The sequence below is a fragment of the Oncorhynchus gorbuscha genome, linkage group LG09, assembly GCF_021184085.1.
Source record: "Oncorhynchus gorbuscha isolate QuinsamMale2020 ecotype Even-year linkage group LG09, OgorEven_v1.0, whole genome shotgun sequence".
Lineage (NCBI taxonomy): Eukaryota > Metazoa > Chordata > Actinopteri > Salmoniformes > Salmonidae > Oncorhynchus > Oncorhynchus gorbuscha.
Genome location: NC_060181.1, coordinates 88865716 through 88893671, shown reverse-complemented (window position 1 = coordinate 88893671; position 27956 = coordinate 88865716). Strand labels below are relative to the sequence as shown.

The 27956-nt window shown below is 45.2% G+C and overlaps 1 protein-coding gene across 1 annotated transcript in view; it reads right to left on the bottom strand.

The window, feature by feature from the left end:
- Positions 1-834: 834 nt before the first annotated feature.
- The window catches only part of LOC124044241 (anion exchange protein 3-like), a 104366-nt gene continuing 77244 nt past the window's right edge, over positions 835-27956 (bottom strand). Inside the window, 19 exon segments of the mRNA XM_046363848.1 lie at positions 835-1075; positions 5782-5955; positions 6620-6789; positions 7831-8084; positions 15337-15503; positions 15710-15799; positions 16020-16223; positions 16440-16634; positions 17175-17323; positions 17699-17917; positions 18641-18660; positions 18662-18773; positions 18776-18857; positions 19117-19301; positions 20054-20162; positions 22490-22664; positions 25593-25728; positions 26326-26506; positions 27763-27908. Coding sequence (XP_046219804.1) covers positions 995-1075; positions 5782-5955; positions 6620-6789; positions 7831-8084; positions 15337-15503; positions 15710-15799; positions 16020-16223; positions 16440-16634; positions 17175-17323; positions 17699-17917; positions 18641-18660; positions 18662-18773; positions 18776-18857; positions 19117-19301; positions 20054-20162; positions 22490-22664; positions 25593-25728; positions 26326-26506; positions 27763-27908 — 2849 coding nt within the window. The 3' untranslated portion in view covers positions 835-994.

Sequence of the window (27956 nt, the reverse complement as noted above, 5' to 3'; positions counted from 1 at the left end):
GTTCACATATACATCCACAGTGACATCATTGGACTGGCATGTAATGCAGAATATACCACATGAAGAAAAACTGCTCCAACACACACACAGTCCTCAGTGCATCTTCGTTTCAGAGGAAATGCATTGAGAGGTCTCATCCAATGATTATTCTTCTGTTCATGGACCAGGGAACTGGTGTGGCAGTGCAGGTGAATCGCAAAGGTCAAAGATGAACGTGTCCTGTGAGTAGCAAACAACTAAAAACAAATAAAAGGGAACGTCATACTGTTTGGTTAGCGACGACGTCAAACTGCACTGATAAGGCCTACAGTATGAAGAAGAGGGGGAAGGCAGTTACGCTGAGTAGGCAGTGGAGTATTGGCTCCTGGTGAAACCTCTGAGGCTGTCGTACAACCAGTGTTCATCCCACCGGTGCCCCAAAAATATGGGCGAGGAAACCAACCTACTGGAATCCTTGGGGTTGTCGACATTACACGTACGCCTGGAATCTGTAGTGAGCTTGACCGTTAAAGGAAATGGGGAGGAACCCATGTCCAGAGTTTGTGTAGGGAGGAGGGTTTTTAAATGACTGGTCTGTGTTGACATGGTGCATTGTCCATGTCACATACTTTAGGATTCCTCACCCACACTGTCACAGTAGGGCAGTAGAGTCTCCCAGACCTTCTGGGAGAAAACATCTATAGTTGGAGCAGGACACACAGAAATAAATCATAACAGTGGGGTTATTCCTTTACAGCATTTTTAGATCAAAGAGGAGCAAGATTTGAATATATACGTACACACAGTAATATACACATATAATATATATATATATATATGTATACATAATGTTTCTCTGTTGGACAAATATTCTACCCTCAGCACATCTGAGGGGGGGGGGTTGAAAAACACAGTTACCCAGACATTATAAGTTTTGCCTTCCAAAGAAGCTTGCTCGTAATTGGTTTGTGTTGGAAGACAGAGAGAGCCTATTGGGCCTCCTCGTGTCACGTGTCTACACAAGCATGTGAATCTCGTTATACTCGTCCCGACCATCCTCGTCAAAGTTGGGGGATGACTCGTCTTCCCCGTCGAGCTGTAGAGGGAGAGGGTGAGGGAGAGAGTGAGGGTGAGGGAGGTTGGGATGTCATCAACATCTGAATGAATTAGATTAGTGTCTATGAAGACCTTCCAGTCCCAGCCTTCAGTTACCTTCAACCCCTCTCATCTATCTCTGAAGACCTTCCAGTCCCAGCCTTCAGCTACCCTCAACCCCTCCCATCTATCTCTGAAGACCTTCCAGTCCCAGCCTTCAGCTACTCTCAACCCCTCTCATCTATCTATGAAGACCTTCCAGTCCCAGCCTTCAGCTACCCTCAACCCCTCCCATCTATCTATGAAGACCATCCAGTCCCAGCCTTCAGCTACCCTCAACCCCTCCCATCTATCTCTGAAGACCTTCCAGTCCCAGCCTTCCTATCTCAACCCTCTCATCTATCTGAAGACCAGTCCCAGCCTTCAGTCCCTATGAAGACCATCCAGTCCCAGCCTTCAGCTACCATCTCAACCCCTCTCATCTATCTATGAAGACCTTCCAGTCCCAGCCTTCAGCTACTCTCAACCCCTCTCATCTATCTGAAGACCATGTCCCAAGCTACCTCAACCCCTCTCATCTATCTATCCAGTCCCAGCCTTCAGCTACTCTCAACCCCTCCCATCTATCTATGAAGACCATCCAGTCCCAGCCTTCAGCTACTCTCAACCCCTCCCATCTATCTATGAAGACCATCCAGTCCCAGCCTTCAGCTACTCTCAACCCCTCTCATCTATCTATGAAGACCATCCAGTCCCAGCCTTCAGCTACTCTCAACCCCTCTCATCTATCTATGAAGACCATCCAGTCCCAGCCTTCAGCTAGCCTTCCCTCTCTCTATCTATGAAGACCATCCAGTCCCAGCCTTCAGCTACTCTCAACCCCTCTCATCTATCTCTGAAGACCTTCCAGTCCCAGCCTTCAGCATCTATCTCTGAAGACCTCCAGTCCCAGCCTTCAGCTACCCTCAACCCCTCTCATCTATCTCTGAAGACCTTCCAGTCCCATCTATCTCCTGAAGCTACTCTCAACCCCTCCCATCTATCCTGAAGACCATCCAGTCCCAGCCTTCAGCTACTCTCAACCCCTCTCATCTACTGAAGACCATCAACCCCTCCCATCTATCTCTGAAGACCTTCCAGTCCCAGCCTTCAGCTACTCTCAACCCCTCCCATCTATCTCTGAAGACCATCCAGTCCCAGCCTTCAGCTACCCTCAACCCCTCCCATCTATCTCTGAAGACCTTCCAGTCCCAGCCTTCCAGTCCCAGCCTTCACTGAAGACCATCCTCAACCCCCCTCCCATCTATCTCTGAAGACCTTCCAGTCCCAGCCTTCAGCTACTCTCAACCCTCCCATCTATCTCTGAAGACCATCCAGTCCCAGCCTTCAGACCTTCCAGTCCCAGCCTTCAGCTACCCTCAACCCCTCCCATCTATCTCTGAAGACCATCCAGTCCCAGCCTTCAGCTACTCTCAACCCCTCCCATCTATCTCTGAAGACCATCCAGTCCCAGCCTTCAGCTACTCTCAACCCCTCCCATCTATCTCTGAAGACCATCCAGTCCCAGCCTTCAGCTACTCTCAACCCCTCCCATCTATCTGAAGACCATCCAGTCCCAGCCTTCAGCTACTCTCCCCTCCCATCTATCTCTGAAGACCATGAAGACCATCCAGTCCCAGCCTTCAGCTAGCTCTCAACCCCTCCCATCTATCTCTGAAGACCATCCAGTCCCAGCCTTCAGCTAGCCCCTCCCATCTATCTCAACCCCTCCCTCCCATCTATCTCTGAAGACCATCCAGTCCCAGCCTTCAGCTACCCTCAACCCCTCCCATCTATCTCTGAAGACCATCCAGTCCCAGCCTTCAGCTACTCTCAACCCCTCCCATCTATCTCTGAAGACCATCCAGTCCCAGCCTTCAGCTACCCTCAACCCCTCCCATCTATCTCTGAAGACCATCCAGTCCCATCTATCTTCCAGTCCCTACTCTCAACCCCTCCCATCTATCTCTGAAGACCCAGTCCAGTCCCAGCCTTCAGCTACTCTCAAGTCCCCCTCCATCTCCCATCTATCTATGAAGACCATCCAGTCCCAGCCTTCAGCTACTCTCAACCCCTCCCATCTATCTCTGAAGACCATCCAGTCCCAGCCTTCAGCTACCCTCAACCCCTCCCATCTATCTATGAAGACCATCCAGTCCCAGCCTTCAGCTACCCTCAACCCCTCCCATCTATCTCTGAAGAACATCCAGTTTTGATTTCAAGACGCCATCATTTTTCCAAAGTGCTGTGAAGTTTCACAAAAGTTCTGAACCTTTAAATTCTCATAGTTTCTACAGACTGTAAATTAAAAATAAACATTTTTTTCCTCAGAGTATTATTATATATTATTGACTGTTATTGATCAAATCATCCAGCAGCGTTATTTGCAGAGTTAGCGCCAACTAAATGTTGCAATTTTTCTGCCATTCCAGAACCTGCTACCAAAAACAAGCTACATATGGGCAATACCAAAAAAAAGGGATCTAATGATTGTGTCTCTTCGCAGCAATATCTGCAGAGCTGGGATGGTTATTTCCCCCATATATACCGAATAAAAATATAAATGCAACATATTTCATGAGCTGAAATAAAAGATTACAGCAATCATCCATACGCACAAAAAGCTTATTTCTCTCAAATGTGCACAAATTTGTGCTTGTGCTTGTGCTAGGGACAATAAAAGGCCACTCTAAAATGTGCTGTTTTAGAGTGGCCACTCCAGTTTTGAGGGAGCGTACAATTGGCATGCTGACTACAGGTATGTCCACCAGAGCAGTTGCCAGAGAACTGAATATTAATTTCTCTACCATAAGCAACCTCCAACGACATTTTAGAGAATCTGTCAGGACGTCCAACCGGCCTCACAACCGCAGACCATGTGTAACTACGCCATCTCAGGACATCTGGCTTCTTCACCTGGGGATCGTCTGAGACCAACCGCAGACCATGTGTAACTACGCCATCTCAGGACATCTGGCTTCTTCACCTGGGGATCGTCTGAGACCAGCCTGACAGCTAATGAAAAGTAGGAATATTTCTGTCTGTAACAAAGACCTTTTGTGGGGGAAAACTCATTCTGATTGGCTGGGCCTGGCTCCCCAGTAGGTGAGTGGGTCGGCCTAAGCCCTCCCAAGCCCACCCATGGCTGTGCCCCTGCCCAATCATGTGAAATGCATAGATCAAGGCCAAATTAATTTATTTCAATTGACTGATTTCCTTATATGAACTGTAACGCAGTAAAATCATTGAAATTGTTGCTTGCGCTTGTATTTTTGTTCATGTGTTTGACATTCTGTGTCGTTTCGTGTATCAGTTCATAAACCATGGGTCATGGAATCGGTACATCGAAAATCTCCTCCAACTATTTTGCAACATGTAAGGCGCAGCTGTCAATTTTTGGGTCCTTAAATGAAACTTGGTATACTTTTTTACTTATAACAATTTTGGTCTTTAATGCCGACATACACATTCCTTACCTTCTTCCCTTTCCACTTCTTCTCCATGTTTGAGGTAATGCTGCAATAAGTTGGATGGGATTTTGAGTAGAGCAGATATTTCCATATACATTTGCTAGCTGGATGTCTGAAATATCGCCACCAGTCCTATTTATGACATAATTTACCAAGATTATGCTGTTTTTATTTTTTTCCCTCAAATTTAAAAAAAATACCAATTTGTTTATTTTAATTATACCCTAATATTTTATCTAATAATTATTTAGTCTTTTCTGGTGGATTAAACTGAAATTTCAACCAGCTTTCTATTGCCTGTTTTAAAAATAGAGATCTTTTGGAGATTATTTCATTGTCAAAAAAACAAAAGTGAGAGATTGTAATCTGATTAAAGGGGAAAAGGGACATTCTTGAACATGGGGTGAAACATTCTTACTAATCTGCTCGCAGTGGTTCTCAATCCTGGTCATGGGGACACAAACGGGGACACATTTTTGGTTTTGCCCAAGCACTACACACCTGATTCAAATTATCAAAGCCTTTTGATGAGTTGATCATTTGAATCAGCTGTGTGGTGCTAGGGGCAAAAACTAAAATGTGCACCCGTTTGTGTCTCCATGACCAGGATTGAGAACCAGTTTGCTAGAGAACCAGTGTGCTAGAGAACCAGTGTGCTAGAGAACCAGTGTGCTAGAGAACCAGTGTGCTAGAGAACCAGTGTGATAGAGAACCAGTGTGATAGAGAACCAGTGTGCTAGAGAACCAGTGTGATAGAGAACCAGTGTGCTAGAGAACCAGTGTGCTAGAGAACCAGTTTGCTAGAGAACCAGTTTGCTAGAGAACCAGTGTGCTAGAGAACCAGTGTGCTAGAGAACCAGTGTGATAGAGAACCAGTGTGCTAGAGAACCAGTGTGCTAGAGAACCATTTGGATTTAAGTATAGCTTTTGAATGACTGAAGCCTTTATTGAGAGGTCCAATGTTTTAATATTTCATAATTTCTGCCCTCCAAATTCATATTAATTATATAAATAGGGCTGTTTAATTTTGTCTGGTTTGCTGTTCCAAATAAAGTGGAATATTTTTTGCTTATCTAATTTAAAAAGCAAGTTGTTAGGTGTAGGCAGGGCCATGCTACTACTTCTAATGTGCGACCCAATGATGCCCAGACCAGATGATTGGGCCAGAATTCAGATCATTCCAGGAATGTCCACCTACCGCCTGGAGCTCACGCTCCTCAAAGATCCGGGAGAGTATGAGGCGGCGGAGCGGCACGGTCATGATGAGGATGAAGGGGAAGGCGAGTGAGACCACGGTGGACTTGACCACCCACAGCAACATGATGCAGGCCAGCTGGATGATGGTGAACATGTTCATACGCCACGTCTTCACCTGCAACACACACACACACACACACACACACACACACACACACACACACACACACACACACACACACACACACACACACACACACACACACACACACACACACACACACACACACACACACACACACACACACACACACACACACACACACACACACACACACACACACACTCTATTATGAGGCTATACATGCTTATGACAAGCCTTACCTGCATGCTTTAAGTACAGTGTTACGAATTGTATTGCATTCATACTTTATTGCCAATTAACAGTGTTTGGAAATAATTTATTTAGGGATAATGTTCTGGGCAGGACAATTGACATGCTAGACATACAGACAGATAGATGGGCAAAAAATGGTTGGTAACCTGCATATGGAATTTGTTATATAGAATTAGATGGATTGAGCTCCATCTACTGGGTGGATCTCCTCTAGTCTTTTACTTACATTGATCAGAAAAGTGACATTATATCAATGCCTTGGGGCAACTTCATCATATTGTTATTTATTTTTATATATATTTCAATAAAATCGCAAACAGACCAGGAATAGAAACCAGACATCTATAACAGAAACGGATCATCATATTCTGGTAGAAGGAACACCTTGGTCACGTTCAGTATATGTGGTAGACTCTCCATCATATTCTGGTAAAGGGCTCACCTTGGTCACATATATGTGGTCGGGGTGGTGCTTGGCGGGCGTGAACATGAGAGTGATGCGCTCGTAGAGCTGGATGCCGGTGATTGACGTGACGCCCATGTAGAGGAAGATCCCGAACAACACGGCCAGCGGAATGTGACGAAGCACATCTGTCATCACGAGGGACATGCCTAGGGAAAGTCAAAGGTGAAAGGTCAAATGTGTGACATTTAGGTTGCCTCGGGATCTGTAGGGTAATCAATCTCGGTTAACCCAAGAATAAATGTTAATCTAGAACTAAATGTTAAACCAGAACTAAATGTTAACCCAGAACAAAATGCTAATCCAGAATTAGATATTAAAACATAACTAAATGTTAACCAAAACTAAATGTTAAGATAGAACTACATGTTAACCCAGAACTAAATATTAAGATAGAACTAAAGGTTAGGTAAGGACTAAATGTTAACCCAGAACTAAATATTAAGATAGAACTAAAGGTTAAGTAAGGACTAAATGTTAACCCAGAACTAAATATTAAGATAGAACTACATGTTAACCCAGAACGAAATATTAAGATAGAACTAAAGGTTAGGTAAGGACTAAATGTTAACCCAGAACTAAATATTAAGATAGAACTAAAGGTTAAGTAAGGACTAAATGTTAACCCAGAACTAAATATTAAGATAGAACTAAAGGTTAAGTAAGGACTAAATGTTAACCCAGAACTAAATGTTCATCCAGAACAAAAAAATGACAAGCTTTGTGTTCAGGTGGAACACCAAACAAGAATGTAAATACAAGGTTGGTTAGTTTTAATCACAGAGGAAGCCTTGTTATACACAGATAAATAACACCTCTACAACCAGAGGAAGCCTTGTTATACACAGATAAATAACATCTCTACAACCAGAGGAAGCCTTGTTATACACAGATAAATAACACCTCTACAACCAGAGGAAGCCTCGTTATACACAGATAAATAAGACCTCTACAACCAGACTGAAGTCACTGTCAACTCTGTCTGTTTATTTTCCAATTTCCTGGTTTGCTTTCCATGTTACTTTCCTGAGTCCCAATGGTAAAGTACACATCACAAGGTACCATAGTCAAAGACACCTCAGAATGGACCACTATCTACTATGAGGAACACCTTCCTTCACATCCCAACAACCACCCCAGGACCTAGATATCCAATCCAACCCTTTCCAGAACAACAGCATCCTCCTCACCCACGAGCACGGCGACTACAAGGCCCGTCAACCGCTGCTCCTTCACCTCCTGGATCACAGGCTTCTCGCCGGGCGCTGTGGCCTTGCTCATGACAGTAAGGGCGTTGACGTGCGTGACAGAGCGCACCGTGGCGGCGGTGAGCCAGGGCAGGCCTAACAGAGGGCACATGGCGCCCAGCGTGACGATGAGCAGCAGGTCCAGGTGGAAGCCAGAGCCCTTGACCAGTCGACGCTCCTTCTTGCTGACGATGAGTCTGGGTTGAGGGGGGATAAGGAAAGTGTAAGAGAGGTATAAATAAACACACACATGCAGAAACACATTTGTGCAAAATCATACACACACAGATATGCGTGCAAAATCACACACACAGAGATATGCGTGCAAAATCACACACACACACACACACACACACACACACACACACACACACACACACACACACACACACACACACACACACACACACACACACACACACACACACACACACACACACACACACACACACACACACACACACACACACCCATCGTTACACAGAGTATCTGGTTCTGTGCCTGTGATATGAAGATCGTAATTGTGTAACGTCTTTCCTCTTCACTTTACTACAATCTGATTGGTTAATTCAAGAGATGGATCAGATGCCTGTTGGTTAACACTAGAAGTCAAGGATATGTTTTGTACAATTCTACAAAGTCCTCGATAAAAAAAGTCGGCCTATAGCCTATTTTAGTTTCCGTAACAATAAAAACATGACAGTGTAATCCATTTGATCAACTTTATTTTTATATTTGATAGTAATAGAGTTATAGAAATGTATAAAGTCCAGTTACAGATTCTTTTGAAAAAGTTGAAAAGAAAAAGATAATAATAACTTAACCAGCCAGTTCACAGGTGACATGATTTGCCGTATTCCTAAACAAAAGCACCAGTGCATGAACAAGCGGTTGCGTGGCATGGTCTCTCTGAAGCGGTTGCGTGGCATGGTCTCTCTGAAGCGGTTGCGTGGCATTGTCTCTCTGAAGCGGTTGCATGACTGTCTTGGTATTTTTGGACCATGATAGTTCGTTGGGGATGTAGACACCAAGGAACTTGAAACTATCAACCCACTACAGCCCCAATGTTAATGGGGGCCTGGTCGGCGCACCTTTTCCTGTAGTCCACGATCAGCTCCTTAGTCTTGCTCACATTGAGGGAGAGGTTGTTGTCCTGGCACCACACTGCCAGTTCTCTGACCTCCCAATAGGCCGTCTCATAGTTGTCGGTGACGAGGCCTATCATTGTTGTGTCGTTAGCAAACTTAATGATGGTGTTGGAGTCGTATTTGGTTACGCAGTTGTGGGTGAACAGGGAGTACAGGGGGGACTAAGTACACACCCCTGAAGGGCCCCAGTGTTAAGGGTCAGCGTCGCAGACATGTTTTTTTGCCTACCCTTACCACCTGGGGGCGGTCCTTCACAAAGTCCAGGATCCAGTTGCAGAGGGAGGTGTTCAGTCCCAGAATCCTTAGCTTAGTGATGAGCTTCGTGGGCACTACGGTGTTGAAAGCTGAGCTGTAGTCAATGAACAGCATTCTCACATAAGTGTTCCTTTTGTCAAGGTGAGAAAGGGCAGTGTGGCGTGCGATTGAGATTGCGTCATCTTTGGATCTGTTGTGGCGGTATTAGAATTTGAGTGGGTCTAGTGTGTCCGGGAGGATGCTGTTGATGTAAGCCATGACCATCCTTTCAAAGCACTTCATGGCGTGAGTGCCACGGGCGATAATTATTTAGGCAGGTTACCTTCACTTCCTTGGGCACAGGGACTATGGTGGTCTGCTTGAAACATGTAGGTATTACAGACTCGGTCAGGAGAGGTTGAAAATGTCAGTGAAGACACTTGACAGTTGGTCCGCGCATGCTTTGAGAACACGTCCCAGTAATCTGTCTGGCCCAGCTGCTTTGTGAATCTTGACCTGTTTAAAGGTTTTGTTCACATCGGCTACCAAGAATGTTATCACACGGTCATCTAGAACAGCTGGTGCTCTCGTGCATGCTTCAGTGTTGCTTGCCTCAAAGCGAGCATAAAAGGCATTTAGCTCGTCTGGTAGCCCCGCGTCACTGGGCAACTCGCATCTGGTTTTCCCTTTGTAGGCCGTAATAGTTTTCAAAACCTGCCTCATCCAACAATCGTCAGATTGGCGGAGTGTAGTAGGATTCAATCTTAATCCTGTATTGACGATTTACTTGTTTGATGGTTTGTCTGAGGACGTAGTGAGATTTCTTATAAGCCTCCGGATTAGTCTCCCGCTCCTTGAAAGCAGCAGCTCTAGCCTTTAGCACAACACCAACGTCCTATAGCACATTGTCTTGGAGTCTGGCGGAGTGCAGCTGAAGTCAGAAGTTTACATACACTTTAGGTTGGAGTCATTAAAGCTAATTCTTCAACCACTCCACAAACTTCTTGTTAACAAACTATAGTTTTGGCAAGTTGGTTAGGACATCTACTTTGTGCATGACACAGGTAATTTTTCCAACGATTGTTTACAGACCGATTATTTAACTTATAATTCACTGTATTACAATTCCAGTTGGTCAGAGGTTTACATACAAAGTTGACTGTGCCTTTGAACAGCTTGGAAAATTCCAGAAAATGATGTCATGGCTATAGAAGCTTCTGATAGGCTAATTGACATCATTTGAGTCAATTGGAGGTGTACCTGTGGATGTTCTTTGCTTGACATCATGTGAAAATCAAAAGAAATCAGCCAAGACCTCAGAAGTCTGGTTCATCATTGGGAGCAATTTCCAAACACCTGAAGGTACCACGTTCATCTGTACAAACAATAGTACGGAAGTATAAACACCATGGGACCACGCATCCGTCATACCACTCAGGAAGGAGACGCGTTCTGTCTCCTAGAGATGAATGTACTTTGGTGCGAAAAGTGCAAATCAATCCCAGTACAACAGCAAAGCACCTTGTTAAGTTGCTGGAGGAAACAGGTACAAAAATATCTATATCCACAGTAAAAACAAGTCCTATATCGACATAACCTGAAAGGCCACTCAGCAAGGAAGAAGCCACTGCTCTAAATCAAATCAAATTTTATTTGTCACATACACATGGTTAGCAGATGTTAATGCGAGTGTAGCGAAATGCTTGTGCTTCTAGTTCCGACAATGCAGTGATAACCAACAAGTAATCTAACTAACAATTCAAAAACTACTGTCTTATACACAGTGTAAGGGGATAAGGAACATGTACATAAGGATATATGAATGAGTGATGGTACAGAGCAGCATACAGTAGATGGTATCGAGTACAGTATATACATATGAGATGAGTGTGTAGACAAAGTAAACAAAGTGGCATAGTTAAAGTGGCTAGTGATACATGTGTTACATAAGGATGCAGTCGATGATGTAGAGTACAGTATATACATATGCATATGAGATGAATAATGTAGGGTATGTAACATTATATAAGGTAGCATTGTTTAAAGTGGCTAGTGATATATTTACATCATTTCCCATCAATTCCCATTATTAAAATGGCTGGAGTTGGGTCAGTGTCAATGACAGTGTGTTGGCAGCAGCCATTCAATGTTAGTGGTGGCTGTTTAACAGTCTGATGGCCTTGAGATAGAAGCTGTTTTTCAGTCTCTCGGTCCCAGCTTTGATGCACCTGTACTGACCTCGCCTTCTGGATGATAGCGGGGTGAACAGGCAGTGGTTCGGGTGGTTGATGTCCTTGATGATCTTTATGGCCTTCCTGTAACAACGGGTGGTGTAGGTGTCCTGGAGTGCAGGTAGTTTGCCCCCGGTGATGCGTTGTGCAGTCCTCACTACCCTCTGGAGAGCCTTACGGTTGAGGGCGGAGCAGTTGCCGTACCAGGCGGTGATACAGCCCGCCAGGATGCTCTCGATTGTGCATCTGTAGAAGTTTGTGAGTGCTTTTGGTGACAAGCCAAATTTCTTCAGCCTCCTGAGGTTGAATAGGCGCTGCTGCGCCTTCTTCACGACGCTGTCAGTGTGAGTGGACCAATTCAGTTTGTCTGTGATGTGTATGCCGAGGAACTTAAAACTAGCTACCCTCTCCACTACTGTTCCATCGATGTGGATAGGGGGTGTTCCCTCTGCTGTTTCCTGAAGTCCACAATCATCTCCTTAGTTTTGTTGACGTTGAGTGTGAGGTTATTTTCCTGACACCACACTCCGAGGGCCCTCACCTCCTCCCTGTAGGCCGTCTCGTCGTTGTTGGTAATCAAGCCTACCACTGTTGTGTCGTCCGCAAACTTGATGATTGAGTTGGAGGCGTGCGTGGCCACGCAGTCGTGGGTGAACAGGGAGTACAGGAGAGGGCTCAGAACGCACCCTTGTGGGGCCCCCCGTGTTGAGGATCAGCGGGGAGGAGATGTTGTTGCCTACCCTCACCACCTGGGGGCGGCCCGTCAGGAAGTCCAGTACCCAGTTGCACAGGGCGGGGTCGAGACCCAGGGTCTCGAGCTTGATGACGAGCTTGGAGGGTACTATGGTGTTGAATGCCGAGCTGTAGTCGATGAACAGCATTCTCACATAGGTATTCCTCTTGTCCAGGTGGGTTAGGGCAGTGTGCAGTGTGGTTGAGATTGCATCGTCTGTGGACCTATTTGGGCGGTAAGCAAATTGGAGTGGGTCTAGGGTGTCAGGTAGGGTGGAGGTGATATGGTCCTTGACTAGTCTCTCAAAGCACTTCATGATGACGGAAGTGAGTGCTACGGGGCGGTAGTCGTTTAGCTCAGTTACCTTAGCTTTCTTGGGAACAGGAACAATGGTGGCCCTCTTGAAGCATGTGGGAACAGCAGACTGGTATAGGGATTGATTGAATATGTCCGTAAACACACCGGCCAGCTGGTCTGCGCATGCTCTGAGGGCGCGGCTGGGGATGCCGTCTGGGCCTGCAGCCTTGCGAGGGTTAACACGTTTAAATGTCTTACTCACCTCGGCTGCAGTGAAGGAGAGGCCGCATGTTTCCGTTGCAGGCCGTGTCAGTGGCACTGTATTATCCTCAAAGCGGGCAAAAAGTTATTTAGTCTGCCTGGGAGCAAGACATCCTGGTCCGTGACTGGGCTGGATTTCATCTTGTAGTCCGTGATTGACTGTAGACCCTGCCACATGCCTCTTGTGTCTGAGCCATTGAATTGAGATTCCACTTTGTCTCTGTACTGACGCTTAGCTTGTTTGATAGCCTTGCGGAGGGAATAGCTGCATTGTTTATATTCGGACATGTTACCAGTCACCTTGCCCTGATTAAAAGCAGTGGTTCGCGCTTTCAGTTTCACGCGAATGCTGCCATCAATCCACGGTTTCTGGTTAGGGAATGTTTTTATCGTTGCTATGGGAATGACATCTTCGACGCACGTTCTAATGAACTCGCACACCGAATCAGCGTATTCGTCAATATTCCCATCTGACGCAATACGAAACATGTCCCAGTCCACGTGATGGAAGCAGTCTTGGAGTGTGGAGTCAGCTTGGTCTGACCAGCGTTGGACAGACCTCAGAGTGGGAGCGTCTTGTTTTAATTTCTGCCTGTAGGCAGGGATCAGCAAAATGGAGTCGTGGTCAGCTTTTCCGAAAGGGGGGCGGGGCAGGGCCTTATATGCGTCGCGGAAGTTAGAGTAACAAGGATCCAAGGTTTTACCACCCCTGGTTGCGCAATCGATATGCTGATAAAATTTAAGGAGTCTTGTTTTCAGATTGGCTTTGTTAAAATCCCCAGCTACAATGAATGCAGCCTCCGGATAAATGTTTTCCAGTTTGCAAAGAGTTAAATAAAGTTTGTTCAGAGCCATCGATGTGTCTGCTTGGGGGGGGATATATACGGCTGTGATTATAATCGAAGAGAATTCTCTTGGAAGATAATGCGGTCTACATTTGATTGTGAGGAATTCTAAATCAGGTGAACAGAAGGATTTGAGTTCCTGTATGTTTCCTTCATCACACCATGTCCCGTTAGTCATGAGGCATACGCCCCCGCCACTCTTCTTACCAGAGAGATGTTTGTTTCTGTCCGCGCGATGCGTGGAGAAACCCGTTGGCTGCACCGCCCTGGATAGCGTCTTTCCAGTAAGCCATGTTTCCGTAAAGCAGAGAACGTTGCAGTCTCTGATGTCCCTCTGGAATGCCACCCTTGCTCGGATTTCATCAACCTTGTTGTCGAGAGACTGGACATTGGCAAGAAGAATACTGGGAAGTGGTGCGCGATGTGCCCTTTTTCGGAGTCTGACCAGAACACCGCCGCGTTTCCCTCTTTTTCGGAGTCGTTTCCTTGGGTCGCTGCATGCGATCCATTCCGTTGTCCTGTTTGTAAGGCAGAACACAGGATCCGCGTCGCGGAAAACATATTCTTGGTCGTACTGATGGTGAGTTGACGCTGATCTTATATTCAGTAGTTCTTCTCGACTGTATGTAATGAAACCTAAGATGACCTGGGGTACCAATGTAAGAAATAACACGTAAAAAAACAAAAAACTGCATAGTTTCCTAGGAACGCGAAGCGAGGCGGCCATCTCAGTCGACGCCGAAACCACCATATAAAAGCCAGACTTTGGTTTGCAACTGCACATTTTTGGAGAATTGTCCTCTGGTCTGATGAAACAAAAATAAAACTGTTTGGCCATAATGACCATTATGTTTGGAGGAAAAAGGGGGATGCTTGCAAGCCGAAAGAACACCATCCCACCCGTGAAGCACGGGGGTGCCAGCAGCTTTGCTGCAGGAGGGACTGGCGCACTTCACAACATCGATGGCAACATGAGGTAGGAAAATGATGTGGATATATTGAAGCGACATCTCAAGACATTAGTCAGGAAGTTAAAGCTTGGTCGCAAATGGGTCTTTGAAATGGACAATGACCCCAAGCATACTTCCAAAGTTGTGGCAAAATGGCGAAAGAACAACAAAGTCAAGGTTTTGGAGTGGCCATCACAAAGCCCTGACCTCAATCCCATCAAACATTTGTGTGCAATCAAGGAGGTCTTACAATCCTGACTCACTTACACCAGCTCTGTCAGGAGGAATGGGCCAAAATTCATCCAACTTCTTGTGGGAAGTTTGTGGAAGGCTACCCGGAACATTTGACCCAAGTTAAAAAATGTAAAGGCAATGCTACCAAATACTAATTGAATGTATGTAAACTTCTGACCGACTGGGAATGGGATGAAATAAATAAAAGCTGAAATAAATCATGATCTTTACTACTATTCTGACTTTTCACATTCTTAAAATAAAGTGGTGATCCTAACTGACCTAAAACAGGGAATTATTACTGGGATTAAATGTCAGGAATTGTGAAAAACTGAGTTTAAATGTATTTGGCTAAGGTGCATGTAAACTTCCGACTTCAACTGTATGCATGAGCCAACCTGTATCCTGATCACAGGATGATCTAGTCTAACACATCTGACAAGCTCCACTATATGGATGGACACTCGTCACTGAACAAAAGTGAACTGTGTTACCGTAGCAACCTGCAACACTTACGAGGTGATCTGTGTCTCCATGAAGATGAGGATGAAGACGAGGAGGGCGGGCACCACCGATGCCCCCATCATCCACGCGGGGAAGGGCTTGAGGTCGCCGAACGGACTGATGAACCAGCCCCGCTTGTCAGGAGACGTGACCGAGAAACCAGACGGTACATTCAGCTTCTGTAAAACCCCAAGCGACAGAAACAGGAAAAAGTTGTTATGACGAGGAAGTACAGGAGGAAGTACAGGAGAGTTGGTTGTGAGAGACGTCATTTAAATATTCAATGTGTTAGTGGTGTGTGAGTTAGGGCGTGTAGTTATCAGGGATGGAGGGTAGCCTTTAGATATCTGTAGGGATAGATGTAGGAGTTAGTTGTCATGGTTACCTGGGTATATGTGTCGGGGACAGAGTAACTCAACAGTACAGAGAACAGGATGGAGATGGGGATGCCAAAGTCTCCGATGATTCTTCTGGCCTTGGGGGGGGGATCACATGATAAAATTGAATTCTTAAGATCATAGGGTCATATATAGGCCTAAAATAGGAAATTCATAACGCATCCATGACACTTCAAGTTTTTTTGTGATCAAATTGTTATTGTAATTTGTAAGACAGATACACATAGACAAAAACTTGGACATGAGCCCATGGACAACACACGAGGGGTTTCTGAGAAAATGGCTGCGATAGGTTACCTTCCCGCCCAGGAATCGACTGTTGCGCAATTTCCTAAGGAAGTAGGCCACAAAGAAGGTACCAAGCATGAGGATGAAAGACATCAGGGCCGTGTTGGGTTGGTTTAGGATGGGGCCATGGGGGTCTGTGGGGTTGGTGAACTCCATGCCGGGAAGGCCAAAGGCAGGCGGGTAGCTTCTCATCAGAGGATGCTCCTGGAATACCTGTAAAAGGGACCAAATATCCATGTCACAGTCAAATGGACGGATCCCATGCAACCAGCTGGGACTTGCCATAAAATGATTTATTTTAATTTCCGTCATTATTATATGCCAAATACCACATCTGGTCAATTTTATCTATTCTATTCTTTTCCAAAGAACAACGAAGTTACAGCCCTTTAGACTGTCGTCATGTAAAACATTGTCTACTGGTTGTACCTTGATGAGCTTGGAGAAGGTCTCGTAGATGAAGATGAGTGAGATGAGGAAGGCAAATATTTCCTGGGTGAAGGGTGAGATGTATTTAACCAAGAAGCTTCCCTCGGCCGCCACTATCAACAGCACTATGAAGACGAGCCAGAAGCCGACCCACACCCGGCCCGTCAGGTACTCAAAGCCCTGGGCCTGGCAGAACTGAGGGTGGAAAAGGGAGGGAGGGTTAAATAGATGTTTAACCTTTTACTGCAGAGGGCTAAATCAGGGTTACACAGAGTGTTTGTTGGTAGTCTTAAACAAATCTACTTTGAAATAAAAGTATACACCTCACACACATGCATTTCGCCTTAGAATAAAGAAGACACATGTACCACGTCAGATATAGAGTTGAAATGTATTACATTTTAAATTTGCATCACAATATTACACTTTATATACATCACAGAAGACTGAAATATAACAAAACCGTTTGACATAGAAACACTTTCAGCGGGTTAAATTTTTTTTTTTAATATTACTTCTCAAAAAAATGTATAACATTCCACCCATGAGGCCACTAGGTCATTTGACTGCAGGAGAGGCTATTAGGCTCAGAATATGAGAAAATAGGCTTTCAAATGGAACATGAACTTTCCTAACGTTGTCATGACAATTTTTTTAATGCATAAAATGACTGTGATTTTTGGATGGATTATAATCTACCATCGCCATGCTGTAAATATGTTTTTGTTCAGACACCTTGTAGAAGGCCTCCTCAAACACCAGCAGGGGTCCTGAGAAGCCGATGATGAGGAGGGGCTGTCCGGCCATCAGAGAGAAAAGTACCCCCAGGGTCGCTGTGGAGATGATGAGCTCCGACACTCCCATCATGCCCTCTGTTTTCTCTCCTGTTTAAATGGAAAGGCAGAAGGATATTGACTGACAGTTTTAAACTTCCTCTCATTCAGTAACAGCTACTTTCGAGTTAATGAGAACACTACAGTATCAATGAACGAATCAATGTCTAAAACCTACAGTGGCATGTACAATAGAGATACAAGGAAATGGAGATGCCCAGCTAGCTAGGTCATCACAACATTTTTTTCCAATTTGAGGATCGATCAAGCTAGGTGGTTATTTAGCTAGCTAGCTCTTTATGGAGTACACATTCTCTTAGGACAGATAGCAAACATGTCATTGTTTGCTCTGACAAGTCAGTCAATCACATTCTTGAGGTAGAAGAAAAACAATTATTGTGGGCATGAGCCCCCATGCTCTCTTACCCAGCAGCCCTCCAAAGGTGATTGTGGGTGAGAGGGCGGCGAAGTAGATGAAAATGACAGCGGCGATGCACTGTGAGTCCAAGGCGTCCTTTATGTCGCTGGCGTAGCGCGGGTAGCGCCGCCTGATGTCATGGATGAGGCCTCCGAAGGGGATGCCCGACCTCTTCATGGGGTCCACCTCCTGGTCCTCCTCCTCTTCCTGCTCATCCTGGCTCACCTCTGGTTTGGATGGACAGACACACACACACAGACAGACTTGCACATTCATTCATTCTACTTGCACAGTCATCTTCTGCACATCTATTTAATTGCTAAATTGTAATTATTTCACCACTATTGCCTTTATTTCCTTTACCTCCCTAATCTTACTACATTTGTACACACTGTATATAGATTTTTATATTGTGGTATTGACTGTACATTTGTTTATCCCATGTGTAACTCTGTGTTGTTTGTGTTGCACTGCTTTGCTTTATCTTGTCCAGGTCATAGTTGTAAATGAGAACTTGTTCTCAACTGGCCTACCTGGTTAAATAAAGGTTAAATAAATAAAATAAAAAAGACAGACAGACAGACAGACAGACAGACAGACAGACAGACAGACAGACAGACAGACAGACAGACAGACAGACAGACAGACAGACAGACAGACAGACAGACAGACAGACAGACAGACAGACAGACAGACAGACAGACAGACAGACAGACAGACAGACAGACAGACAGACAGACAGACAGACAGACAGACAGACAGACAGAATGCCTGGGATTCTCAATCTAGTCCTGGGACCCTAAATGGGTACATATGTGCTTCACACATCAGCTGAATAAACTAATGGTCTTAGAACATATACCCTTATTGTTATATAAGGACTGTATGAATACAAAAAAATACAACAACAAAAAGTAATTAAATCAATTAATCACAGACATTATAATCACCTTTGGTCTCCTGGTCTGTCCAGGGGTGGTGTGGGTCTTGATGTTTCTCTCTCCTTCCTCTTGCGCAGCATCTGTTTCTGGAAGGAGGCCACCGTCTTCAGCAGGTCCTTTCCCTCCACGTCCGACGGGGGATGACGATGCTGCAGTCCAGGAACTCATTAATGCCGTTCAGCAGGTCCTGCCGGTCGTCCGCAAAGTAGGCCACCTCGTGGAAGTTCTGGGAGGTTTTTAAAGAGATGGGAAATGGTCTGTAAGATCTTGAAGAGCTGATTCCCTGACCCAGATTTAGCCTAGTTCTTGACTTAGAAGCACTTTCAATGGAGGTTGATTACTGGTGATTCTTCTGTCCAGGACTAGTTTTAATCTGACTCCGGGAAACCAGCCCTGAACGGAAGTACTATTGGTACCATTTACAGTTCAGAGGAATTAGGGAAAAAGTTGAGTGACATTTTGTTGTTGTTGTTCAGGTTGGCTACCTTGTCAGACATGAGGGTGGAGAAGGAGCGTCCAATCTCATGGTAGTCCATGTTGGACTGAGTGGGTCCAAGCAGGGCAAAGAGGAAACGAACCGGCACCGGCACCTCCAGGACCGACTCCAGCAGGACCGCCTCACTCAGCCTGATGAAGGCCATGGCTGGCTGCTCCAGGAACTCCACGCAACCTGAGGAATGACACACAGTGGAGGATCTCTGGGACCAATGCTTGTGCTGATGGGCGATGGCTAACAAAGCATGGACTGGATATATACAACAGGTGATTCCAGGGCAGCTATTTTGTATGAGAAATCACATTTGCTATCACTGTCAGGGGAGAGGTGAGTTGTGCCAGCTAGAAATGATATGAATTGGTATACAGGGTTCATCCCAGATTTTTTTGAACAAGGTGGTACTGCTGAGTACGGCAGGGGGCGGAGCATGGGGTGGTGTCTAGAGCGATTCAGAGAATTATTTATTTTTTAACACCTGTAACTGCCATTTCCTGCAATCTAGAGCAAAACATGTTGTTACTATATTAAGGTATGGTGCATGGCCTTAAATGACAACAAATAAAGTAAAAAATATATCATATATTTAAAAAAATAAATTTATATATATATATTTGACATAGTGGCACAGCCAGTCCACAAGGTGACGCAGCACCACGCTTGCATTCTATGGGGAGAACCCTGGTACACAACGCCTTAGGCCTATGTCGTGAACGGAAAAAGTCAATATTTACAAATGTAGCCTGGAAATACATGTACATCCAAAACACACGCAACATACATTCATACACACACACACACACACACACACACACACACACACACACACACACACACACACACACACACACACACACACACACACACACACACACACACACACACACACACACACACACACACACACACACAACATTCCTTAAGCTTACCCACTAAGACCACGGTTGCTTCTGCATCCTTGGGAATCTTGGCTAGGAGTTTTGTGTGTTTGGTAACCTGTTGTTGGAGAGCCATCGGCAGGGGGGGATGGAGTGATTTCTGATGTGATGAAACAGACAAGCGTTAACAGGTGGGTGAAAGATAAACATTAACATCTCATGTTAAGCCTGTGTGCTAACACAAGCTTTTACCAGACATTCACAGCACATGCACAGGCTCTTTCCTCAGTTGGTCCAAAGCTCACAAGTCCAAAGCTCACAAGCCTACATTTGTCAATTTTACAGACTGTTATGAACCTCGAACAGTCAAACAGTAAAACTGTGATTATCAGTGTTTAATGGGGTCAGCTAGATGCCATTGAGGGATTTTTGGGGGGCCCCCCCCAAAGTTTTTTGTCATAAACAAGACTGTAAAATCACTGTAAAATCACCAAGAATTCAGTAAAAAAAAAAAATATATATATATTATTTCGGAAATGTTATCCCAACTATTCCCACAATAAACAAAGAAACATACGTGATCATGTCTCAATGTAATCAAGTTATGAATTTATTGTTAATTTCAAATACAATCTCTTTTTGAGCTTAGTTGTGATCAATTTGCCGAGGACAAAATATTCTAATTCTGTTTCGGCCCCCTGACCATCCACTCCGACAAAGATCGGCCCGCGGCTGAATGTCGTCGTCTACCCCTGACATACAGAAATCCACAAAGTGACCAAGGTACGAAATGTTAAAATCCCTGTTAAATGTTTTTAATACGACTGGAGTTGAAATGTGCCAATGTTTCAAGTCACAGGGAACATTACAGTTTCACAGTCAAGAAGTTTTAACAAAGAGCACCTCTGTAAGCTGACCAAGAACCTCACATTCGCCACATGTGGAGAGGCTCATAGGAACTTTCTTTCTGTTTCCAATTCCAAGAACTATCTGTGTTTCCCGGTTTCCCACCATGGCTGCATTACTGTCCTAGCCGCATATATCTGATGTTTTAGTACACTCGATAATGCTCTCAAACTCAACTCTGGACCTCAAAGCCAGTGCTTTTTAAAATAGTTTCCCTCTAATCAGGGACATATTTAGACTTGGGACACCATGTGGGTGTACTTCATGTTCAGGTAGAAGATAAAACCAGCAGGCTGCGGACCTCGTAGGGTCAGGGTTGAATACCCCTGACCTAATGTATGTTATAGACAGGTGTGTATAATGGGGTCAAAATAAAATACAATATGACATTTCAAGGTGGAATTTTTGTAATATCCTCCTAGTCTCAGTACTTGTAATCATCTATTCAGATGACTCCTCTACTGTTTTCAGAGGAATTGGACAAGGCTAATGAGCCAAGAAGCAGCGTCGTCTGTCCACCTGAAGGACGATTCAGGCGTGTGACTCAGATGCAGACACAGATATAAAATGATAATCGTCTCCGCAACTCTAACTGTACTGGAGCACAACTTTAAACATCCATCTCCACTCCAGCCTGCTGATTAAGATGAAGAGCTACTGGGCTCTATTCAATACGTATAATGGAAGTTCAGTGTTAGAGCTGTGATTGGCTGGTTAATGCTGCCTATGTCAGCTCATTCTGAAATTACCTTCAAATTATTATATCACATAATGTGTAACGCTTCAGTGATTCAGATGAATTAGAGCCCTTAGATGACTTTATTGGTCAATTGCACACAAGGTCTAATTGAAATTTGACTTCTGCTTTTAAACCAACACTTCCAAAAAACTCACCTACATTTTTACCCTTTATTTAACCAGGCAAGTCAGTTAAGAACCCATTCTCATTTCAATGATGGCCTAGGAACAGTGGGTTAACTGCCTTGTTCAGGGGCAGAATGACAGATTTTGTACCTTGTCAGCTCAGGGATTTGATCTTGCAACCTTTTGGTTGCTAGTCCACCACTCTAACCACTAGGCTGCCTGTCTAACCACTAGGCTGCCTGTCTAACCACTAGGCTACACTGCCGCCCAAAACACTGCATGGTCGGAACTAGAAGCACAAGCATTTCGCTACACTCGCATTAACATCTGCTAACCATGTAACCACTAGGCTGAGCTGTCTAACCACTAGGCTGCCTGTCTAACCACTAGGTTGCCTGTCTAACCACTAGGCTGCCTGTCTAACCACTAGGCTGCCTGTCTAACCACTAGGCTGCCTGCTGGACAAAATGAAACAAAGAGCAACATTCTTTCTAAGCAGCACCCAAGCAGCCTCCAAGCAGCAGCCAAGCAGCCTCCAAGCAGCTGCCAAGCAGCCTATAAGCAGCCTATAAGCAGCCTATAAGCAGCCTATAAGCAGCCTATAAGCAGCTTCAAGCAGCCTCCAAGCAGCACCCAAGCAGCACCCAAGCAGCTTCAAGCAGCATCCATCTCCACTCCAGCCTATAGATGTGCACTAAACTAAACAGACAAGCTCACAAACACATCTCTGCTCTGCTGCTTCTTTTCATGGTGGAGGGCCTCTGTAGGATCTTCAGCCACTAGGGGCACCGTGGTGTCGGGAACGTGGTTGTGGTTGCGTTGGAAGCTGCCGTGAAGGCTTTTAGTGGAGTGGTTGCGGTGGAAAAGGCCCTCCTTTTCGTCGTTGGGGTGGCTGGAAGCAGGAGATACAGGAGGCTGTATTACATTAACAGCGTGGGGCTGGGAGAGGGACACAATGCAATCGGATTGGAACTTCATGAAGGTTGTTATACTATATAATGTGTTCCTTCAATAAGTTGGTGAGTGGCTGATAGTTTATACAGACAGAAAGGAAACAGAAAGAGAACAATCCTCCATACATACTGTCCAACAGCTCTTTCAGCATATGGGCTCCACTGGGTTGTAATGGGTGTGTCCCTGTTAACAAAGACACTGCAGTGTGTGTGTGTGTGTGTGTGTGTGTGTGTGTGTGTGTGTGTGTGTGTGTGTGTGTGTGTGTGTGTGTGTGTGTGTGTGTGTGTGTGTGTGTGTGTGTGTGTGTGTGTGTGTGTGTGTGTGTGTGTGTGTGTGTGTGTGTGTGTGTGTGTGTGTGAACATGCCCCTCACAACACACAGACAGTTTGATCACACTCCCGCTCCAACCCAAAGGTGACATCACCACCATCATTAGGTCCGTTTGCTCTCGTTACCCGCCTCCCGAGTTGGACACAAAAGCACAACAAAACAAAGGAACAAGGTGTGACACCACACCGGATTGTACTCCGGCAGCGCCCAGACTGAGTAAGCCATGAGCTAAATTCTACAGCCACCTTGATGTCTTTCTTTCCACATCATCAATTCCTATGTTGAACTGGCTCAGCCAATTAGACAGCTTTTTCCCCATGGAAAGCAGCTGGTAACATGGTGGGAAACATGGCCGAAAGGTTTCAACTGATGGGGTGTGTGTGACGAGGCCTGGTGGCGTGGATCGCCGTCTGTTATGTGTGTGTGTGTGTGTGTGTGTGTGTGTGTGTGTGTGTGTGTGTGTGTGTGTGTGTGTGTGTGTGTGTGTGTGTGTGTGTGTGTGTGTGTGTGTGTGTTGCACATACAGGGAATTTCTCTGAACGGTTGACAGAGGTGCCACCTGGCCCAGTTTGCTCTATGGTTGGTGACAGACTGTCAGGTGACTTGTCACTGACCCTTGGTGTGACATGGCGTACATGGAGGTTGGCATCATAAGAATGGGACTAGGCAGGTGCTACTTCTGGGATGAAGCCAGAATACCTTGACAATGTATGGACTTAATACAACTGAAACCATATTTGTCCTCAAGCTTTACTATCACAAATAGAAAAAGGACTTTGATTTTCACAAGAGACACTATTGACGCTATTTCCCTATTGTCCCTTCTGACAGACTCTGAAATGAGGTAATTGTAACCTATTCCAATCCAAATGCTCTGTAGCAATAGGTCTAAAATAACACACTAATACAACACAACAATCGATCACAGACACTGACCCTAAAAGGCCTAGAGTTATCCATCCGATCATCCAAAAGATATACCATTAAAAGAAAAATGGATGATTGCTTGAAGCAAACCCCAGGAACACACCACAACAGTAGTCAGAAAACTATGGCTGTTGAGTCTCCGTAAAACATTCATGATCCACCACAGAGGAACTAGAGACACCATGTTAAATGAATACTGTTGATGGACAAACATGGTACCATTCAGTGCTCTTCTTCACTGGAGGGCTTGGGGACAGAGCTGGGACCAAGCTGGGCCTAGGGACCAAGCTGGGCCTAGGGACCAAGCTGGGCCTAGGGACCAAGCTGGGACTAGGGACCAAGATGGGACTAGGGACCAAGATGGGACTAGGGACCAAACTCGGCCTAGGGACCAAGCTGGGCCTAGGGACCAAGCTGGGCCTAGGGACCAAGCTGGGACTAGGGATCAATCTGGGACTAAGGACCAATCTGGGACTAAGGACCAAACTGGGCCTAGGGACCAAGCTGGGCCTAGGGACCAAGCTGGGCCTAGGGATCAATCTGGGCTTTGCAAAAACTGAATCTGAGGTCAGGAGACCGATAGAAGGGAGGGGTTCACACATATTGAAAAGGTGTGTGTGCATGTGTATAGTTTGAGATGCATTGATGCCCCATAGGCCTGTGCACAAACGTAAGGCAACTTTTGGGGTTATACTGAACTGTGGAAAAACCCCACATTGAAGACAACAAAATACACATAGAGAAAGTCTTCCTTTATCCTTCATGCATGTGTTCATCGTGCCTGGCCCTCAGCCTAATTACATTTGACTGCTGATATTCATTAAGCCTTTTTTCTCCATGATACTGTATAATTCCAGTTGAAATCTATCATGTGCCACCAACGCAGCAGCTCTGTTAGGGCAAATGGTAATGAACTCTAGATCAATAGATAGATAAACCAATGGAGGTTGGGAGGTGAGGGTTGGCATCGGGGTGATACTCTTTTGTATTTTCATGTAGTACAGAAATGACTTATATTTGAATGACTTAAAACTCTGCAGTAGCTTATTTCACTGGGGAAGTCACATTGAGATTGACATCTCTTTGTCTTATGCAACAATCTCTGCTATCTACAGTTGATCTCCCACTTGTAATCCTGGTTTGAGGTCCAACATCACTTACTACAACCCCTGTAGATGTGGCCTCTCAATGGCACTCTATTCCCTAAAATGTCCACTACTGTTGACCAGAACCACAGATCCTATGGTCTTTGGTAAACAGTAGAGCAGGAAAACATTTTTTTTCTTTTTTTTCTCTTTAGTTTATTTAGTAAATATTTTCTTAACTCAATTTCTTCAACTGTATTGTGGGTTAAGGGCTTGTTAGTTAACATTTCACGGTCAGGTCTACTACACCTGTTGTATTCGGCGCATGTAACAAATAAAGTTTGATTTGATTTGAAAAGTAAGACACTACATAGGGAACAGGGTGCCGTTTGGAAGACAGCCCTGGACTTCCTCTCTCTGATTGACATCTGATTAAGATGATACACGTTCTTGACAGCATTTATATTAACGGGTGTGTAATCTTAACGTCCTCTGAGCTAAAGCCTGGGTAGATGACCACTCACTGGTGTTTGAGCAGCAGGGCACGAAGCACGTTGGCCCGGTCCTCCGCTCTGATCTGGTCTGAGATGATCATGGTCTCCACCACCAGGTTGGCAATGCCAGGCAGAGTGGTCTGCTCCAGGTCCAATAGGACCACACCTTAGGGTGGCATAGAGGGGGGAGACAAGGTTTTATGACTGGGTGTGTATCTGTGTGTGTGTGTGTGTATCTGTGTTAGTGTGTGTATATATCTGTGTGTGTGTGTATATATCTGTGTGTGTGTGTGTGTGTGTGTGTGTGTGTGTGTGTGTGTGTGTGTGTGTGTGTGTGTGTGTGTGTGTGTGTGTGTGTGTGTGTGTGTGTGTGTGTGTATATATATATATATATCTGTGTGTGTGTGTGTATGTGTGTGTGTGTATATATATGTATATATATATGTGTGTGTGTGTGTGTGTGTATATATATATATGTGTGTGTGTGTGTGTGTGTGTGTGTGTGTGTGTGTGTGTGTGTGTGTGTGTGTGTGTGTGTGTATATATATATCTGTATATATATATATATCTGTGTGTGTGTGTATATTTATATATATATCTGTGTGTGTGTGTGTGGGGGTATATCTGTGTGTGTGTGTGTGTGTGTGTGTATATTTATATATATATCTGTGTGTGTGTGTGTGTATATCTGTGTGTGTGTGTGTGTGTGTGTGTGTGTGTGTGTGTGTGTGTGTGTGTGTGTGTGTGTGTGTGTGTGTGTTACCATGTGTGATGGTCCTGCGAAGCTCAAGCAGGCTGCGGAAGGAGAGTGAAGCCACGTGGGGTTTTCCCCAGCGGTCTGTCTCCTCCTCCACGTCCTCCTCAAACTTGATCCAACGAGCCGTCTCCTTCCAGCGCATCTTCTGGTTCTTATCCACTATCAGCTCGTTGAGCTCCACAAACACCTACCAGACAGACAACTAGTTATCCATGACTTCACCTACAGGTATCACACAGACAACTGGTTATCCATAACTTCACCTACAGGTACCACACAGACAACTGGTTATCCATAACTTCACCTACAGGTACCAAACAGACAACTAGTTATCCATGACTTCAAAAACAGGTACCAAACAGACAACTAGTTATCCATGACTTCAAAAACAGGTACCAAACATACAACTAGTTATCCATGACTTCAAAAACCGGTACCAAACAGACAACTAACAGACAACATAACTTCAGTAGGTCCTATGATTGAGTGTCGTCTGGCCCAGGAGTGTGAAGGTGAACGGAAAGGCACTGGAGCAACGAACCGCCCTTGCTGTCTCTGCCTGGCCGTGTCCCCTCTCTCCATTGGGATTCTCTGCCTCTAACCCTATGGCTGACTGGTGCTCTTCCATCCCGTCCTTCCATCCCGTCCCTAGGAGGGGGGCGTCACTTGAGTGGCTTGAGTCACTGACGTGATCTTCCTGTCCGGGTTGGCGCCCCCCCTTGGGTTGTGCTGTGGGGGAGATCTTTGTGGGCTATACTCGGCCTTATCTCAGGATGGTAAGTTAGTGGTTGTAGATATCCCTCTAGTGGTGTGGGGGCTGTGCTTTGGCAAAGTGGGTGGGGTTATATCCTGCCTGTTTGGCCCTGTCCGGGGGTATCATCGGACAGGGCCACAGTGTCTCCCGACCCCTCCTGTCTCAGCCTCCAGTATTTATGCTGCAATAGTTTGTGTCGGGGGCTAGGTTTCTTCCTAGGTTCTGGCCTTTTCCAGGGAGTTTTTCCTAGCCACACCTGCATTGCTTGCTGTTTGGTATTTTTTAGGCTGGGTTTCTGTACAGCACATTGTGACATCAGCTGATGTAAGAATGGCTTTATAAATACATTTGATTTAGTTATCAATAACTTCACCTACAGGTACCAAACAGACAACTAGTTATCCATAACTTCACCTACATTCACCTACTTCTCATACAATCTAAAAATAAATCTCCTAAGCTCATGACTGAGGGCTTAGACCTATGTCATGACTGAGGGCTTAGACCTATGTCATGACTCCAACAGGAGATTCTGGCAACACGCGTCCTCACTGTAAAGTCCCCTGGCTTTAGAGCTGCTTAATCTTTAGTAAAAAAAATACTAGGAAGATTGTGTGTTATTAATTATCTTATACATCCAATCAATCAATTTATCAATTAACCAATCACCAACTAGTCTGATGTCTCACCTCATGGGTCTTCTTGTCAGCCACCCTCTTCTTCTTCTTCAGGCTGGACTGGAGCGGAGAGCTTTTGCTGTTCTGAGTGAACTGGCATCGAGACGACTTCTTCACCAGATGACGCCTCATCCCAGGGTTGTCCTCGAATCGGTGACCTTAAAGCAACACAACAGAAGCTCTTGTTAATGACACAGAGGTCAGCT